The sequence below is a fragment of the Carlito syrichta genome, unplaced genomic scaffold, assembly GCF_000164805.1.
Source record: "Carlito syrichta isolate Samal-C Ts95f unplaced genomic scaffold, Tarsius_syrichta-2.0.1 Scaffold288275, whole genome shotgun sequence".
In the NCBI taxonomy this organism is placed as follows: Eukaryota; Metazoa; Chordata; class Mammalia; order Primates; family Tarsiidae; genus Carlito; species Carlito syrichta.
The window spans coordinates 143,553-159,675 of NW_007232371.1; the positions used below are offsets into that span (position 1 = coordinate 143,553).

Here is a 16,123-nt window from a genome sequence, read left to right on the forward strand (position 1 = left end):
GCAGAAATGGCCACGACACGGGAGACCTGCTCTGCCCTCCTGCTGGGACCCTGTGCGCTTGGGGGTTGTGGCTGGAGGCGAGTTTTGCAAACCGCCGGGGGCGTTGGGCAAAGACATGCGGTGGCATTCGCCATAACACAGTGGGGTTTAGGCTAGACTCACGGTTCCCACAACTCTTCAGAATTCCTGGATTCCAGCCCCCACCCCATAGCTGGTGGATCGGAATCTCCAGGACCAAGGGCCGGAATTTGCACTCGAACCACTTCCCCGGGGAGCCCAATGCAGACGTGTGGTGCACAGACCAGCACGTGGGGCGCTAGGACTGGGGAGATGACCCTCAAACTCATGGTGTTCGTCCCCCCTCCTCACTTTGACGACAGAATACTGGTCATCACGTTTGGTTGGATGTAACACGTTGAAATGGATAAAAGAATTTCTAGCAGCAAAGGGCCCCAAGAGCCAGCACCTGGTTCATCAGCCTCTAAACAATAATGGTGATTTTATAATTAGGGAAAGGACAAGGGGCACCTAGCAGCTCTAGGTCAGCAGAGGACAGGAAGTGGCCTCACTCCTCTCAGCTTTGGGTGTCTGGAACGGAAGTGGGAATGACCAAGGACCCAGGGAACAAGGGACAAAGTCAAGGCCATGGTGGGAGGGAGGCTTAAAGGGCCGGGAGGCGCACCTACCTGTACAATAGGGTTGTGCAGGTTCTTCTGAACCGGGCCGGGACTGTCGCCCTGTAGCCAAAGGAGAGGAGGAAGATGAAATGGCAGAGACACGTGACACCCGGGAGTTGGGAGTTGGGGGCGGGGGCAGGGCCTTCTGTGGAGGGAAACCATCCCTGGGGCTGTTCTGCCAAGCAGACACTGCCAGACGGCTGATGGGGCCTGGGGCTCTGATGGGAGGCCCTGGGGGGGGGGCTCCTGCCTGCACTGGCCTCTCCACTCCCGACATCCTCACACCAACAAGTCAGCCGCTCAGAGGCTTGCTTGCTTCTCAATCCCTGTCCCAGTGGATTCACTGCATTAGAACTAGAGCTGGGTCATACTGAGTGCTTTCCATAAAGAAATACATGTTTATAGAAAAAGCACAGTAATCAAGAATTGCAGGCTGGAAACCGACTTGGGAGACTGTGGTCTCTAGCTGCCCCCACAACCAACACGATGGATCTCGAGTTGTGGAGGGGCAGGCAGGATCCTCAGCCCCATCTACAGACACAGGATGGGCTCCAGGCAGTCCACCGCTGGGAGCTGATTAACGCAGGGCCGCAACTCAAGTTGTGGGGGTCTGTCTGATTTCTCCTGGCTCAGCGCTACCTCCAGGCAGGGGCCCAGGGCAAATGCACATGCTCTGGGTTTGGGGGCTGTCCCATGGGCCCCACCCATGAGTTAGAGCTCCTTCCCTTTCCTAGGAAGCCTCAGATAGGCTGGAAAGGTAGAATGTTTCCATCATGTTGCCGGCCCTGCCCTAGGTGGGTGAGGAGAACCCATGGGCATGCAAAAGCCTTCACTGCATCCTAGAAGCAGTCTGCCCTGCCTGGAGGCAATAAGTCCTTCGGATCACAAGTCAGTACTAGGGAGCCTCCTGGTGGCTATTCCTGGAATTGCAGGCATAATGCTCACGAAGGAATGAGTGTTGTTTGGACCAAGACCTGTTCTCCAGCCTCTCTGAGCTGAGTCTCCACCTCTGTTCTAAGTTAGCGGCCAGAGTGTGGGAGAATGAGGCAGTCCTTAGTCCGGGTTGCACTGTTCTTGGTGGTGTCAGGTCAGGTGTCCGAGGACAGAGGGTTACCTGGGAACTACTTTTGGGCCCTTCCTGGCTTACCTGTGTGCACACATGTTGAGATGGGGGATTGAGGGGGTTGAGGAAGGGAGGGAACGTAACAAATGGCAGTTTAGCCTTTGGTCCCATCTCAAGGTTTGCAAGCAGATCCCACCCTGCAGGCAGCTCAGAGGGTTCTCCTCAGGGTAGTCCCCATCTTCGCCAAATTTACAGGTAAGAGGCTGAGGCCTGCCCGCAGGAGACCCCGTAGGCAGAGAGATGTTCATTGAAGCACCCTCCCTGGCAGCAGGGTCCTGGGCGAGGTGGGTGTGGAAGTGAATGTGCCAGAACCGCCTCTAGCAGCAGGTGCTGAGGCCAAGTTGAGAAAGAGGCTCAGCTGGCGCCAAACGTGGTCAAGAGGCCTTCGGAGAACCCTCTGAAGGATGGACTCTCCACAGCAGCAGTTCCACTGTCAGAGCCTGGGCCCACCGCCAGGAGTTACAACGCAGCCCATGGGAAGGCGCCTGCATTTGGGATGTGTGTGGACACCGCAGGGTGTCTGGCCTGGGCTGGGCCTCTCTCCCTGCACTGAACATGGGGGGCACTGTTGGCTCCAGGTGTTGCTCTGCATTGGTCCTTCAGGACCAGGGAACGGATGTCAGGGCCCCTCTAAGGACCTACCATCTTTGCCTTGGTGCTGTCAGTCAAGACAGACTGCATCTCTAGGATTCTCTCTTGGGGACAAGAGAAGAACACGCTGCTTCCTTAAGGCCCCAGGAAAAAATGAGTTCCAGCCCAGAGCAGAGCCCCAGGCTGCACCTCTTCCCACCCTGGGGGCTGCGGGAAGCAATCCTGGCCGCCCACACCAGCAAGAGGAGGCAGCTTCTTCCCCTTGACTCATCTCTAAGTGCTCTTGGTTGTTACTGTGGATGGAGAAACACAGTCCCGTCATTAGTTCTCATGTGCAGGACAGTGACTGATTTCTAGAAATTGATTTTCAAGTAGTCCCATGATGTCCTTGCCTATTATTAGTTCTAACTGCTTTTCAAGTCACTCGAGTTTTCCAGGTAGACAATCGCATCATTACCAAGTTGTGGTTTTGCCACACATGTTCACCTCACTGCTTTCTTATTATCTGCTTTGCTGGTAATAAAGCAACACTCACTGAGTTCTGGAAAATCCTCCCCATTCCTGTGAGGACCCAGCCCCATGGGGTCTCTCTCTCTGTGTCAACAACTGTGTGATGGAACTGAGTTCCCAGAGGTCCCCGCATCAGGGACTTGCGGTGGCTGTCACCTGTCCTCGGTCGTGGACGCCCCCCATTCTGGTCAACAACATTCAGTGGCTAGGGACTTGAGCCTCTTGGGAGTGGGTGCCCGTGTGCAACCAAAGAGTGCTTGATTAAGCAGTACACAAACGAGAACAAATCTACAGCCCCTCTCTGGAGGGAGCGCATGCCAGAACTGCTGGAAACTTCCAGGTGAAGGAGGAGGGAGAGCTGGCTCTAAGGGCTAGAGGTGGTACCAAGGCCCCGACTCTGGGTAAGTCCGGGAGGAGCCCACGGTCCGACAGGCCCCGGGTGGGATTCCCGGCTGCATGGACCCCGGGCCAACCCAGCCCGCGTCCTGGGATCCTCACCCTCCCGGACACAAGGATCAAACAGGCCTCAGCTCTCCCCACATCCGTGGCTTCTCGCAAAAGGAAAGAACAGAACAGGAAATGCCTCCGCCAGAGTGCTCCCTGGGGGTGAGAGGAAACAGCGAGTGGGCTTCACTCGCCCCCCCGCTGTCTGGGCAGGGCCCAGGGGCCCAGGCCCCCTGCTGCTGGCCTTACGTTGCAGAGGGAGTGCGTCCGGTGTCGCGGGGAGTTGATGTCGCTCGGCGTGGATGACCGGTCACCCTCGGCGGCCGATGCGTCGGAGATGACAGAGGGCTGTCGGGAGTGGCAGGGGCTCACCCTGACCGCTGGAAAGCAGGGACAGCTGGTGAGTGAGGGGCGGAGAGAGGGTCCTCGCCTGGGCTGCCTTGTGGGTGGGCCCACCTACACCCCATTACACAGAGGGGAACATTGAGGCACGAGAAGGGAAGACACCAGTCCAGCTCGCTGCCCCCTATTCCGCAGCTGCCGGGAAGACCCTTCCACAGCCTCTGGATCCCACTAAGGCTCCTCCTCACCGGGGTGGAGGAGATTTGGGCATTTCCAGGGCCCCCATGACCCCGCTCACATGCTCCCACCACCCGGATGTTCCTGGGCCCATGAAATCCAAGCACTGCCCAACACTGTTTTGCCAAGCAGGGAACCTAGAGGCCACCCCACACCCTCCAACCCCCCACACCCAATCGGCAGCAGCGCTTCCAGACACAGCCCTCAATCTGCCCACTGCCCTCCAACCCCACCGTCTCTCGCTTTCCGGAAGCTCACGCGGCCTCCCTGCCTCCACTCCTCATACTGCAGCGAGAGCCAGGCATCTTGCTTCTCCATCCCCTGGCCCCCCAGCAGCCTAGGCTCAGTGCTTGCTCCTTGTCACTGCACTTGAGCCACAGCAGGGTCATCCTCTGCAGCCCAGGCTGAGTGCGGTGGTGCAATAGAAACTCACTGTGACCTCAGTCTCCTGGGCTAAAGCGATCCTCCCACCTCAGTCTCCCGAGTAGCTGGAACTATTGGCGTGCGCCACCATGTCCAGTTACTTCATTGATTTTTTTTGTAGAGATGGCATCTCGCTATGTTGCCCAGGCTGGTCACACCAGCCTTCTGACCATGCCTGAGGCAGCCATCTCCACCTGCCCAACAGAAGCACCGTCATCCTCCAGGTCCCAGCCTGTCCCAAGAGGCCTTGCTCTGTGGTCAGCTCTCCCTACTCTGTCTTTTGTTCCCACCAAAGTGCCTGTTTTCGGCAACCATTCTTCTTGTTGGTTTATTTATTTGGGTCTCATCTGCCTGCACGCCCACATCATCTCCTCCAGAGCAGACCCCTTGGGTGTCTCCTCCCTATTGAATCCCAGAGCTACGGTGCCTGGCACACAGTAGGTGCTCAATAAAAGTGGTTGAATGAAGGGCCTAGTTCAAAAGCCTCAGCCTGGAAGGCCTCCCAGGTTCCCTGCAGACGGCCCTCCTGCTGGGTGGAGAAAGTGTCTTCTGTCCGACCAGACTGCTTGAGCACTGACTGTATGCAGATAGCATGCAAGCAGGGAGTGACAGTCCTGCAAGAGGCAGTTATTGCCAATGACCCTATGGTCTAATGGGGGAGACGGGCGGCTGAGGGCCCTGGCTCTGGAGTCAGTTCTAATCTAGGCGAGTTCACCCTCCAGGCTGTGTGGCCCTGGGCACGCTCCCAACCCCTCTGTGCCAGTTCTGTTATCTGTAACATGGGGTTGGCAGTGGTATCAATCCCAGAGTAGTAGCTACGTGTATGATGTGCCCACCACAGTGCCAGGCATTGGACAGAAGGGATGAGCTATGTGACAAATGTGACTACAACAATTAGAGGCAGGCCGTATGTGCTCTGAAGCTGGAAGGCACCAGCTTTATGGATAACTCCATCGCCTGTCCAGCCTTTCCCAGATCAGAGCCAGCACCATCAAGGAAGGGTCCTGCAGGTGACCCAGATGACTGGGCATCTGCTGCTGTCACATGGCTTAGAAACTGCCTAAGCCCTGCCTGCCCTCAGATGGCTGCCTGGGGGCTGGGCAGGAGCCAGGAGAGCTGGCAGCACCTCGCTGCATGAGTTCCAGGGAGTTCCAGTTCCTGCACCGTTCTATTATAAGCTGCTCCAGTTCTGTGCCTCTAAGGCCAGAGCTGCTCTCCTCAGCCCCACTCCACAAGTCACCCCCTTCCCACTATCACACAGTGAGGGGAAGGTTGTGTCTCTGCTGGGTGGGTGGGGGGTGCTTGGAATCTGCTTTCTGTCAGTTCTAAAAGTCCCATGTGTCACCTACACTGACGAGTAGCGGCTAACAGCCACTCAGCACTCACACGACCCAAGCCCCCGAGTCCCCACCACGTCTCACACGTGTCACTGTCACAACTCCGCAGGTGGGCAAAGTCAGGTCCCAGCAAACTCAAGTTTAATGTACAAGGTGTGCTAGGACACGAGTGCCCCTTCACGCACAAGGAAACTGAGGGCCTGAGCCCAGGTCAGGGTCATGCCCTAGTGTAATCAGTGGGCCAGGATTTGAATTTGGAGCCTGCATCCTCCCGCCATGACTCACCTCTGCTGCCCCCAGCTGCCCCCTGGGTTGGCACTGGCAGCCCTGCTGGCTCCTCCTGGTAACTGGAGGCTGGGGCTGTGTCCACCATCTCCTGCCATCCCAGCTCTGCCTGAGGCCTCTAGAGTGACCAGTTTCTGCCCCAGTGTACGAGCTGCAGCCAGCAGCCTGTCCCCAACCTGTGCCTGTCACACACGGGCAGCCACTTGCAGGAGGGGCAGAGGACGGAGCAAGGCGGCCTGCAGATGTGTTATAGGACCGTGAGGGGTTTGCAGTCGGTACCTCGAGCAGTTGGTGCAGACAGAGGCCAGTGCCCAGCCAGGTGCCTGAGCAGACATCCGTGACACTTATACCTCCTACTCTGCATGCCCTGTGACTGGCTGGAGCTGTCAGTCAAGGAGCTCTGCTGTCTGTGACTCAGGCTGACCAATCAGAGTTTTCTTTGGGATTTGCTATGGACACATGGGTAAGGGACAGTTTCTCCTTCTCAAGACTTTTGAGCTGTAAGATCCTTAAAAGTCTGAAGCTGCTGGGGATGTTTTACTGCCTTGTGGAAAGAGGAGGCCTACAGAAGAACCCACGTGGAGGCAAGCAGAGCGAAGGGAGGAGACAGACAGTCAGAGGAGACAGACAGTGTTTGGACCTCTACATCCAGCTATGCCTGAAACCCACCTTAGCCTTTTCGGTTACATGAGCCCAAGTTCTCTACCATATAACCCCTAAGCCTTGTGGTGCAAGCGAAGTAGCCACCTCGCCCCGGGTCAGATGCCTCCTGTGAAGCCCAGAAGCCCCGCTGGGCCAGGATGGATGGGACTCACCTTGCCGGTCTGCAGGGTGGGGGGGGTGGGAGTGGTAGAGGGTCTGCTGGCTCTGCCGGATGGCGGCGGTCAGCGGGAGGTCCGCCTGCACCACCCACTCCTGGTTGCCGTTGAGCACCGTGTCGCCCGGCATGGCGAGGGAATGTCGCTTGGGCACGTCCTTGGTCAGTGTGGCTAGCGACTGCTTGGCCTGCGCAGACAGCGGGGGACAGGAAGGAGGAGGTGTGACCGGGGGCCCCACGGCTGCGGTGGGAGAGCCATGAGCCCCACCTCGGCACCAGGGAATCGCCAGCTCCACACTGCACGTCCCTCGATAGGACTCACCTGGAGCTCGCTTTGGGGTCACCCCCCAGATCCTGCTAAGAGCTAAGTGAGACCAGAAATACGGGGAGCAGGTTCCAAGAACGTCCTTGTTGCCCATGCTTTGGGGTTCTCCAGGGACGAGCCGGGATACAAATGCAGTCGTGGGACAGTGGTGTTTGGGCTTTTCTATGACCTCAGTCTTCCTCCCAAAGCCACCCTTCCCTCCCCCTTCCCGAGCCTGTGTCCAAGAAAATCTGTGTTCACCCCCCCCCCCCCCCCCCCCAACACAGAATCAACTGTGGCAATCCCTTGCCCGGCCAAGAGAGATTCCTGCAGCTGCGGCTTCTTCCCGCCAGGCAGCTCGCACCACGAGGGGAACTCAACCTGCGTGCCCAGACCAGTTTCCAGGCTGGAGTGCAGTGGTGCGATCACAACTCACTGCAGCCTCGACTTCCTGGGCTCAGGCGATCCTCCCACCTTGGCCTAAAGTGCTGGGCTGACAGGTGTGAGCCACCACACCCAGCCCCAGTTCCCCCTGGCTCTTGGATCCCGTGACAAGAATGCGCAGGACTCCAGGAAGCCCAGGGACAAGTGTGGGCGGAGCTAGGGGGCAGGCAGCTGCCTCTGGGTTGGTCACAAGGCTCCTCCCTCTGCCCATCACCTGTGTCTACCCCCCCAGGGTATGCGCATTTATTACCAATGACTTCAGATTCTTTGGGGGAGAAAAAGCCCGTGTGTGTTAGAAATGTAGCAGCCGGGCTTGTTGGCTCAGCCTGTAATCCTGTGCCTTTGGGAGGCTGAGGTGAATTGCCTGAGTCCGCGGGTTCGAGACCCGCCCGGGCAGGTGAGACCTCATCTCTACAATAAATCAAAAAATCAACTGGGCGTAATTCCGGCTACTCGGAAGGATCGCCGGAGCCCAGCAGGTCCAGGCTGCGGTGGCCGGGAGCGGCCACTGCACTCCAGTCTGGGCGACAGAGCGAGACTCCAACTCAAAAAAAAAAAAAAAAGAGAATGTAGCAACGCATATTCTTGTCATCACAGCCAATTTCTGCTTCCCAAGGGGCTCCCCGGGCTCCTGCCAGGGCAGGGGGGATGAGTGCGAGACACGAAGGGACCTGGCCTCTTACACAGAGGTCTCGGGTGAACATGGACACCCCGGGCAGCTGCGGCGGATCCTGACTTATTCCTGTTTCAGCTTGTGCTGCAACTGGCCAGGACCAAAGGCAGCCTGGGGGGCTGGGGGCTTTGGCAGTGCAGGGGAGCGGGGTCCGCCGGCAGCCCTAGTTGTGCAGTTCCACAGAGGGTGGGCCACGGGGGGACCTGCAGTCGAGCGGGCACCCCAACACGACTGGGGCCATCACAGCTCCAAAGAAGTTCCTCGACCGTCGAGCCCAGAGCTGACGTGGCAACACACCCATCATCACCCTGAGCTGGTAACACTCCTGCTAGTGGAGTGCTTGGATGCTGCCAGGAAGAAGAAGCCTGACCTGAGTTTTGACAGCCAGAGCGAAGCAAGCGTGGTGGGAGTGGAGGCTGAGCTGAGCTGGCTGGAGGCCCAAAAGACCCAGGCAGTCCCTGCCGCCCGAGGCCAGTGCCCGAGGCGGGAAGACACATCTGCCCATGCACAGGGCTCCAGGAACACCTGGGGCTCCAGGCCCCCTCCAGCTCCCCTTCTCCTGGCCTGCAGCTTGAAAGTTCCGGTCTGGACTTAGGCGGCAGCAGGGCCCCCAGCACCACCGACCCCACTGTGGAGACTCTCGGCCCGGCCCAGAGGGGTCCCTACAGCTGCGGCTTCTTCACCATGAGGGGACAGTATTGGACAGGGAGATCCAGGGGAGGCTGCGGAACCTGCCTGCCCCAGGGGCTGGGTCCTCAGAAACCATCATCACTTCTACCCAGTCCAGGAACCATGCTGAGGGCGCCTCTCATGTTATCTCACTGAGATTCTCATCAGGACCCAAGGAGGACAGCTGGGGGTTTAACCTGCACCAGTCCACTTATCTGTGGGTTTTCTCCTGCCTGTTACCCCTGAGACAGCAAGACCCATCCCTACCCCCGCCTTCTCCTTCTCCCCCTCGTCCACCTTGGCCCACTCATGGTGGGAGTGGTGAGGATAAAGACCTTCCCGATGACCCGCTGCCACTTGATGAATAGCAAATACATTTCCTCTTCCTTATGACCGCCTTCATTCACAGCATTTTCTTTTTTTCTGGTTTACTGATGGTAAGAACGCAGTCTATAATACACATGACATACGACATATGTGCTCATCGACTGGCTGTTGCCGGTAAGCCATCCGGTCAGCAGTAGGCCTGTAGTAGTTAACTTGTGAGGAGCAAAAGTCATGCGTGTAGTTTCAACTGCATGGGGGCTGGTGCCCTATCCCCACATGGCTGAGGGTTGATTGTCTATGCCATGACTTCTATTTAGAGTCAGGGGAACCGAGGCTACAGAGGCAAGGGCTCCTGGCCCAAGGCATACAGCTCGGAAGCAGCGGGGGCTGGATTAGAATCCAGAACCTGCGGCTGTACCACACTGCTAGCTGCAGCAGCACTCTGGGGACGCAAAGTCCTCTGAGAGCCGTGTGCCCTGACCCCCAGGATGCCTCTGTCCACTCTCCTCCCAGCCTTTATCACCCCTAGTCCTGGTGGATTTCAAAAGCCCCTCTAGCCACTAGTTCTCTGGTTCTACCCGGCCACCTCGAAGACCCCACCTCCACCCCAGTAACAAGTAAAAGGCATTGAAGCCCAGAGCAGTTCAGTGGATGGCCCAAGGTCACACAGGAGCAGACAGAACAGACCTCCAGGCTCTCTGTCTACACCTGGGCTCTGTGCTACGCACCTCCTTAGGAAATAGAGTGCTGGGAGTATTTTCAGGCTTTAAGGTTAGAAAAAAAAAAAACCATTTTTTTTTTCCTTGACTCAGGAAAGTCATTTTTGCTGTAGATACATCTGAAAATAGGCATACATATCTATATGTTGCTTGTAATCCTACCACCCCAAGACAACTTGTGTTCATATTTTGGTATATTTCCTCCCAAATATTTTCCTAATCAAATATGGATGCTTTAAACAACAATCATTCTTTTGTTTTTCTTTTTGAGTTGGAGTCTCACTCTGTCGCCCAGGCTGGAGTGCAGTGCCACAATCATGGATCACTGTGGCCTCAACTTCCTGGGCTCGGGTGATCCTTCTGGCTCAGGCAATCCTTCTGCATCAGCCTCTCGAGTAGCTGGGACTATGGGCACGCCCAGCTAATTTTTTAAATTTTATTTTCTTGTAGAAATGAGGTCTCACTATGTTGTTCAAGCTGGTCTCAAACTCCTGGGTTCCAACAGTCCTCCCACCTCAGCCTCCCAAAGTGCTGGAATGACAGGGGTGAGCCACCAAACCCGGCCTATTTTTTCTTTCTTAACAGTATTCGGGGGTGTGTGGACAAGCGAAGGGTCTCCCAGTGTCCCCACTCTCCCTGGCCTGGGGCTGGTGGATAAAGTGTCCCCACTGTCCCTGGCTTTGGGGTTGGTGGCCTGAATGGTCTTGGAGGGAAGACCCCCTGGCCCCACCCCCCACCCTCCCACTCAGGTCCTGCTCTGCCCACTCTGGGACTCTCTGGGAGCTCCTGCCCGAGGTCCAGGTCCCAGATCCTGCCAGGGGAAGGGGCCTCACCATGGCCAGCTCGGCCTCCAGCTCCTTCATCCGGTTGTCTTTGAGGTCCAGCTGGGAGCGCAGGGCCGTGGCGTGGTCCGTGGCCTCCTTGGCCTGGCGCCGCAGCTCCCACTTCTCACGCTCCAGCAAGTCTTTCTCCTTGGCCAGGGCCTTGACTGCGTCCTCGCTCTCCTGTGGCAGGAGAGAGAGGGCACCGTGGGGGTCACGGCTGGGGTGGAGGCCCTTGGCCTGGGACACCTGGAGGGGGCCAGTGGACAGAGAAGCAAGCGGGAAGCCCCTTGGCCTGTGGCTAGGAGCTTTGGTTCTGCAGTGGGAAGGCCCTGGGCTTGAATTCCGGCTCTACCACACACTCGACGGAGACGAGAACAGGCAAACCCTGCAGATCCTCAGTGCTTAGCTTTTCACTGACTGAATGAATGAGCCAATGAATGCCCTGGGTAAGCCACTGCCCCTCACCAGACTAGGGTTCCCCATCTGTAACAGGGGCGGGGCCGAGCCACTTGCTTGAAGAACTGCGAAGACTGGACAGTGTCACCCGAGGGAACTGCGGCTGACAGCATTGGGTGATCGAGCTATTCTGCTGTCGGGTAAACTGTAGGCATCTCAGAGGGGCAGAGACAGCAGCGTGGGGGCGCTGGCAACTCCAATGTCTGGACTGCCACCCACAGGGTCGCAGCCCAGGAGGGAAACGCTGTCACGTCCTGAGTGCAGCACAGTCCTCGGTCACCCGGCCCAGGCTGTCCCCTGGCTGCCCCCCGGCACGAGCTGCTTTCTGTGTTCACCCAGGGAAGGGCCCGGGCCCCGGCTGGGACAACGGCTGAACCGGGGGTGTAGCCTCTGTTGGCGTGGCCCCTGTCCTAGAATAGCAGGGTCCTTCTCAAGAGGGGCCAGCGGAAGCGCTGCCCACCCAGCACTGTCTTCCCACCCACCTAATCAAAGGGCCTGGGACCATACAGACAGGCATCACCTGCCTTGTCCGATATCCTGTCACTGAAGGCCTGACTTCCAGATGGCAAGAAACGAGTAGGCTGAGGGGGAATGGCCCTTTCTCTGTGAGCTGTAGCCATGGCCTGGGCTCTGAGGGGACGGCTTTGCAATGGCTGCTACAAGTCATCCCTGCCTCAGTTTCCCCATCTGTAGCCAGAGGACAACATTACATATGGGGGACAAATGAGGTGACCCGTCTGGAGTGCTCAGCACATGGCTGGGCACCAGCAGGGCTTTGCTCCCTCCACTTGGTCCCTGCTCAGACATCTCCTTCTCCAAGAAGTCTGCCCTGACCACCCATGCAAGAGGGCAGCTCCGGGCCCGCTCAGGCCTGTTTTCCTTATTCAGACCTGTTACTGGTCATTCAATCAACACTCGTGAATACCATCTGAGGCACAAGCCAGATAAACGTCCCTGCCCTTGGAGCACAGACACAGAAATTCTCCTACCACATGGAACAGGGCGAGGGCTGCCCCTGAGAACCAGCCGGTGTATAAGAGGCTGCTTACAGAACGCCCCTGGATTAGGAGGCAGAACCACTAGGACCTTCAGGATCACTTTTGTCTGTCTCTTTGCAGTCCCTGTGAAGTCAATCAATAAAAGTGACACTTGCCACTCAGCTGTGGCCATCAGAGCTGCCGGTGGTGGCCCCAGCTAGAAGGCTCTGCCTGTTCAGCAGTGTCAACCCCACCCCTGTCGCTGTCTGGACCTGGGGGTGCCCCTGGTTACCTATAACTTTAAATATGACACAGCGCTCTCCAAGGGAATTCTCTTGCCAAAGAAGAGCAAAATTATAAAAACACTTCAGGTGGCTACGCTAATCACCCCACTCTGGTCCCTATACATCATATGCATTGGAACGCCACTAGGTAGCCTCAAGCATGCACAATTATTATGTGTCAGTTGGAAAAACTTTAAGAATGATGTTTTTAAAAATAGATTCGATATCCCATGAAAAGACAGAGAAGCTTCTGCCACGACACCCAGGCTGGCCCTGTGCCTCTGACACAGCTGGCACCACCTGGGCTCAGGGTGATGGCCGCGGCCTCTCTGTGGTCTGCTTGGGTGGTCCCGAGACAGCATATGGTGGATGACGTCCTTGTTCATCCAAATGCTGTCTGAGCAGTCCAGGGGGTGGGGGTGGCATCTCAGGGGGCAGAGACAGCAGCGTGGAGGCGCTAGCAACTCTAATGTCTGGACTGCCACAAGGTCCTGCTGCCACCCACAGGGTAGCAGCCCAGGAGGGAAACACTGTCATGTCCTGAGTGCAGCACAGTCCTCGGCCACCCGGCCCAGAGGGGGTGGGACCTCTGGAGTTGGGCCTCCTGGGTTTTGTCCTGCCTCCACCTTGCAGGGCTGGGTCCAGGGCCTGTGCGATATGCCCCTCTCTCTCCTCTCCCCCGACCTCCCGCCCAGTGTCACACAGCATCTCATTGCAGCCTCCGGTTTCTGCTTCCCCTTTCCTGTCCACCTCTTTTCTTTCCCCTTCTCTAGTTGGAGGGGCTGTGGAGGGTTCCACGGGACCCAGTCTCCCTTACAGCTGCCACCTCTGTAAAATGGAGCTAACAGGGATGGTCGTAACTCACAGCACTGCTATTCAAGTAGCAAACGAGGAGACAGGGCAATGCCCACACACAGTAGGTGCACCATAAATGTCTGCAACTATTAATAGCATCTTCATGGCTGCTCCTACCAAGGTGGTCTCTGGAGACTGCCCTCACCACGAACTTTGCCCTGGTGACCACCCAGGGACGGCAAGTCTTTGGGAATGTCTTGGACTTCGCTCGGCGCTGCAAGCTCTGCTTTTTAAAATCCTGATCTGCCCTTCAAGGTGCATGTTCTCAGGGAGTGATTTCCTCTGGCTCCTGGTCCTCTGAGACCCTCTGGCCCTCACAGAAGGTCTTGTCTGATTCCTTTCCACACAGTTCTGCTTCTCTGCCCTCCTCCCAGAGGCCAGGCCCACGGCTGGGGGTCTGTGGGGCCACGGCTCCCTCCTGCCCAGCCGGGGGTTTTGTTTCCTTCTCTGGGTTTGTCAGAGGGACCACCACCAGGCAGGGTCAGGAGAGGGGCCTGCAGACGGGGTCTGACATCCATGGTGGAATTTTGGTGATCAAATGGCTGACTCTGAATCTCCAAAGGCATAATCATCATGATGATGTCGATGACGGCAAGCACCCCCCCACCATCTGCCCTCAGCCCGGGGCCCCTGGTCCCAGGCCAAGGAAGCCTGTGACCCAGGGCACAAGGGTGCACAAGGTCAGCTGGAGCCTGCCTTCTGCCCTGGACCAGCATGTTACTGGAGGTGCGTCACTGTGGGCTGGTTCTCTAGCCTGTCTCCCCCACAAACAAGGGGTGACCAGGGATCCCAGTCAAGCAAAAGCGGTCCCGTCTTGCCCAATGAAGGGAGCCTGGGCCCCTTGGGACCCTGCACCGCCGCTCCAGCTAGAGAAGGAGAAAGAAAAGAGGTGGTCAGGAAAGGGGAGGCAGAAACCGGAGTCTGCAATGAGATACTGTATGGCGCTGTGGGGTGGGAGCAGGAAAGGAGGCATGTCGCACAGCGGCAGGGACACGGGCTCTGGGCCCAGCCTTGCAAGTCCCTGCAGCTGACAGCTGCATGACCCAGCAGTGTGGACGGCGTGTATCTGTGTCATGAGACGGCAGAGGAGAGCAGGTTCCTCAGGCCTCCCTCTCCACAGAAGTCCCGGCCTGCGGGAGCCCGAGGGAACCTCGGCCAAGGAACAACCCGGCCCACGGGCTGCCATCACGCAGGTACTGTGTGAGCTGCCCCTCCCTCAGCCTCATACACAGCCATCTGTTCCTGCCACCCGTGTCTGCTGTGACAGGCAGAGAGGGCCAACTCTAAAGGGACCCAGCTCGGCCGGGCTTGGTGGATCACGCCTGTAATCCCAGCACTTTGGGAGGCTGAGGCGAGAGGATTGCGTGAGCCCAGGGGTCTGACACCAGCCTTGGCAACATGGCGAGACCTTGTCTCTACAATAAATCAAAAAATTAGCTGGGTGTGGTGGTGCACACCTGTGGTTCCAGCTCCTTGGAAGGCTGAGGTGGAAGGCTCGCCTGAGCCCAGCAGGTCGAGGCTGCAGTGGCCGTGAGCGTGCCACTGCACTCCAGCCTGGGTGACAAAGTAAGACTCTGACTCAACAAAACCAAAAACAACAACAAACCAAAGGGACCCAGCTCCTCTGATGTGCAGGATGCAGGCAGAGCTGAAGGGCAGGGGGAGCCGGGGTGCTGTCCCCAAGCCAGGTTGGTGTCCCCACGTCGGCTAAGGGGGGTTGTGGAGGACCTGGCTGGAGAGCTCACGGTGGCTATCTAAGAGGGACTGATGTGCATGCCGGAAGGGAGCGGTGATCATCACTGGGGAAGACCAGGTGGTGTGGGTGACCAAGCTTCTAGGTTCCAGTTTGGGTTCCAACACTCTAGCCTTTCAACCCCAGCTCAGAGGCAGCACCTGTGAACGGGCCCATCGACTGGCCGGTTAACGCTGGACGTGCAAAGACCGGCTCAAACTGCCATCACCAAGGAAGCGTCCAGCTGAACAAAACATCCCCCTCTGTGTCCTGCCCCGTGTACACACCTTGGTCACAGCCCTTGTCATGCACATGGTGTCATGGACTTGGACAGTGGTTTTCGGCCGTCTTTCTGTCCTGTACATCTGAGGCTGTAATTCCCTCTGCAGACACGGGGGCTCATGAAGACTTGCTTGACGGGAAACTGACTATGCTCTTTCAGTTTTGGTATCCTCTTTGGCACGTCCACACCACACATGCCAGACAGATCCGTGCTGAACCTAATTCCTTGGTTTTCTGACCCATAAACTCCTACTCATCCCAAAGAGCACAACTCATATGTCACTTCCTCTGTGAAGCCTTCCACGATTCCCTCCCTGCAGGCAGAATTTCCTGCTGTCTTGCTGATACTCAGCGCTCTTCTCACTTTTATGCCAGTGCTAGCAGATGTGGGCTGTGTATCTTATTAATAAGATGATGTTCAGAGATGTTGGCTGTGCGTCTTATGAACCAGGGCGTGCCAGGCACAGGCCGGGTGCTTGGTGTTTAGCATCTCATAGACTCCCTAATAGAATCCCATAGGATTCTGCAAGGTCCATACCACGACCACTGTTTTGCAGAAGAGGAAACGGAGGCTCTGAGAGGCCGAGATGCCCAAGGGTACAGATGTGGGAGCCAGGATCTGAGCCCGCTGGACTCCTGAGTCCATGCTGTTCTGTCCAGGCCCATGTGCCCAGGAGACACGGAGCCCTCCAGCCAGGGGCTGTGCCAGCTTCCTCTTGATGCCCAGGCCTGGCCAGACACAATGGAAGACCCCACCGTGTTTTGGGATTCAAGAGGGAGACCCTGTGCTA

General features: G+C 57.4%; 1 protein-coding gene across 1 annotated transcript in view; it reads right to left on the reverse strand.

The window, feature by feature from the left end:
* The window catches only part of KAZN (kazrin, periplakin interacting protein), a 142,358-nt gene that overhangs the window by 42,708 nt on the left and 83,527 nt on the right, over window positions 1-16,123 (reverse strand). Inside the window, exons 4-7 of the mRNA XM_021710195.1 lie at window positions 10,756-10,926; window positions 6,785-6,974; window positions 3,595-3,725; window positions 687-737 (exon numbers count right to left, since the gene is read on the reverse strand). Coding sequence (XP_021565870.1) covers window positions 687-737; window positions 3,595-3,725; window positions 6,785-6,974; window positions 10,756-10,926 — 543 coding nt within the window. The remainder of the gene's footprint in view (window positions 1-686; window positions 738-3,594; window positions 3,726-6,784; window positions 6,975-10,755; window positions 10,927-16,123) is intronic.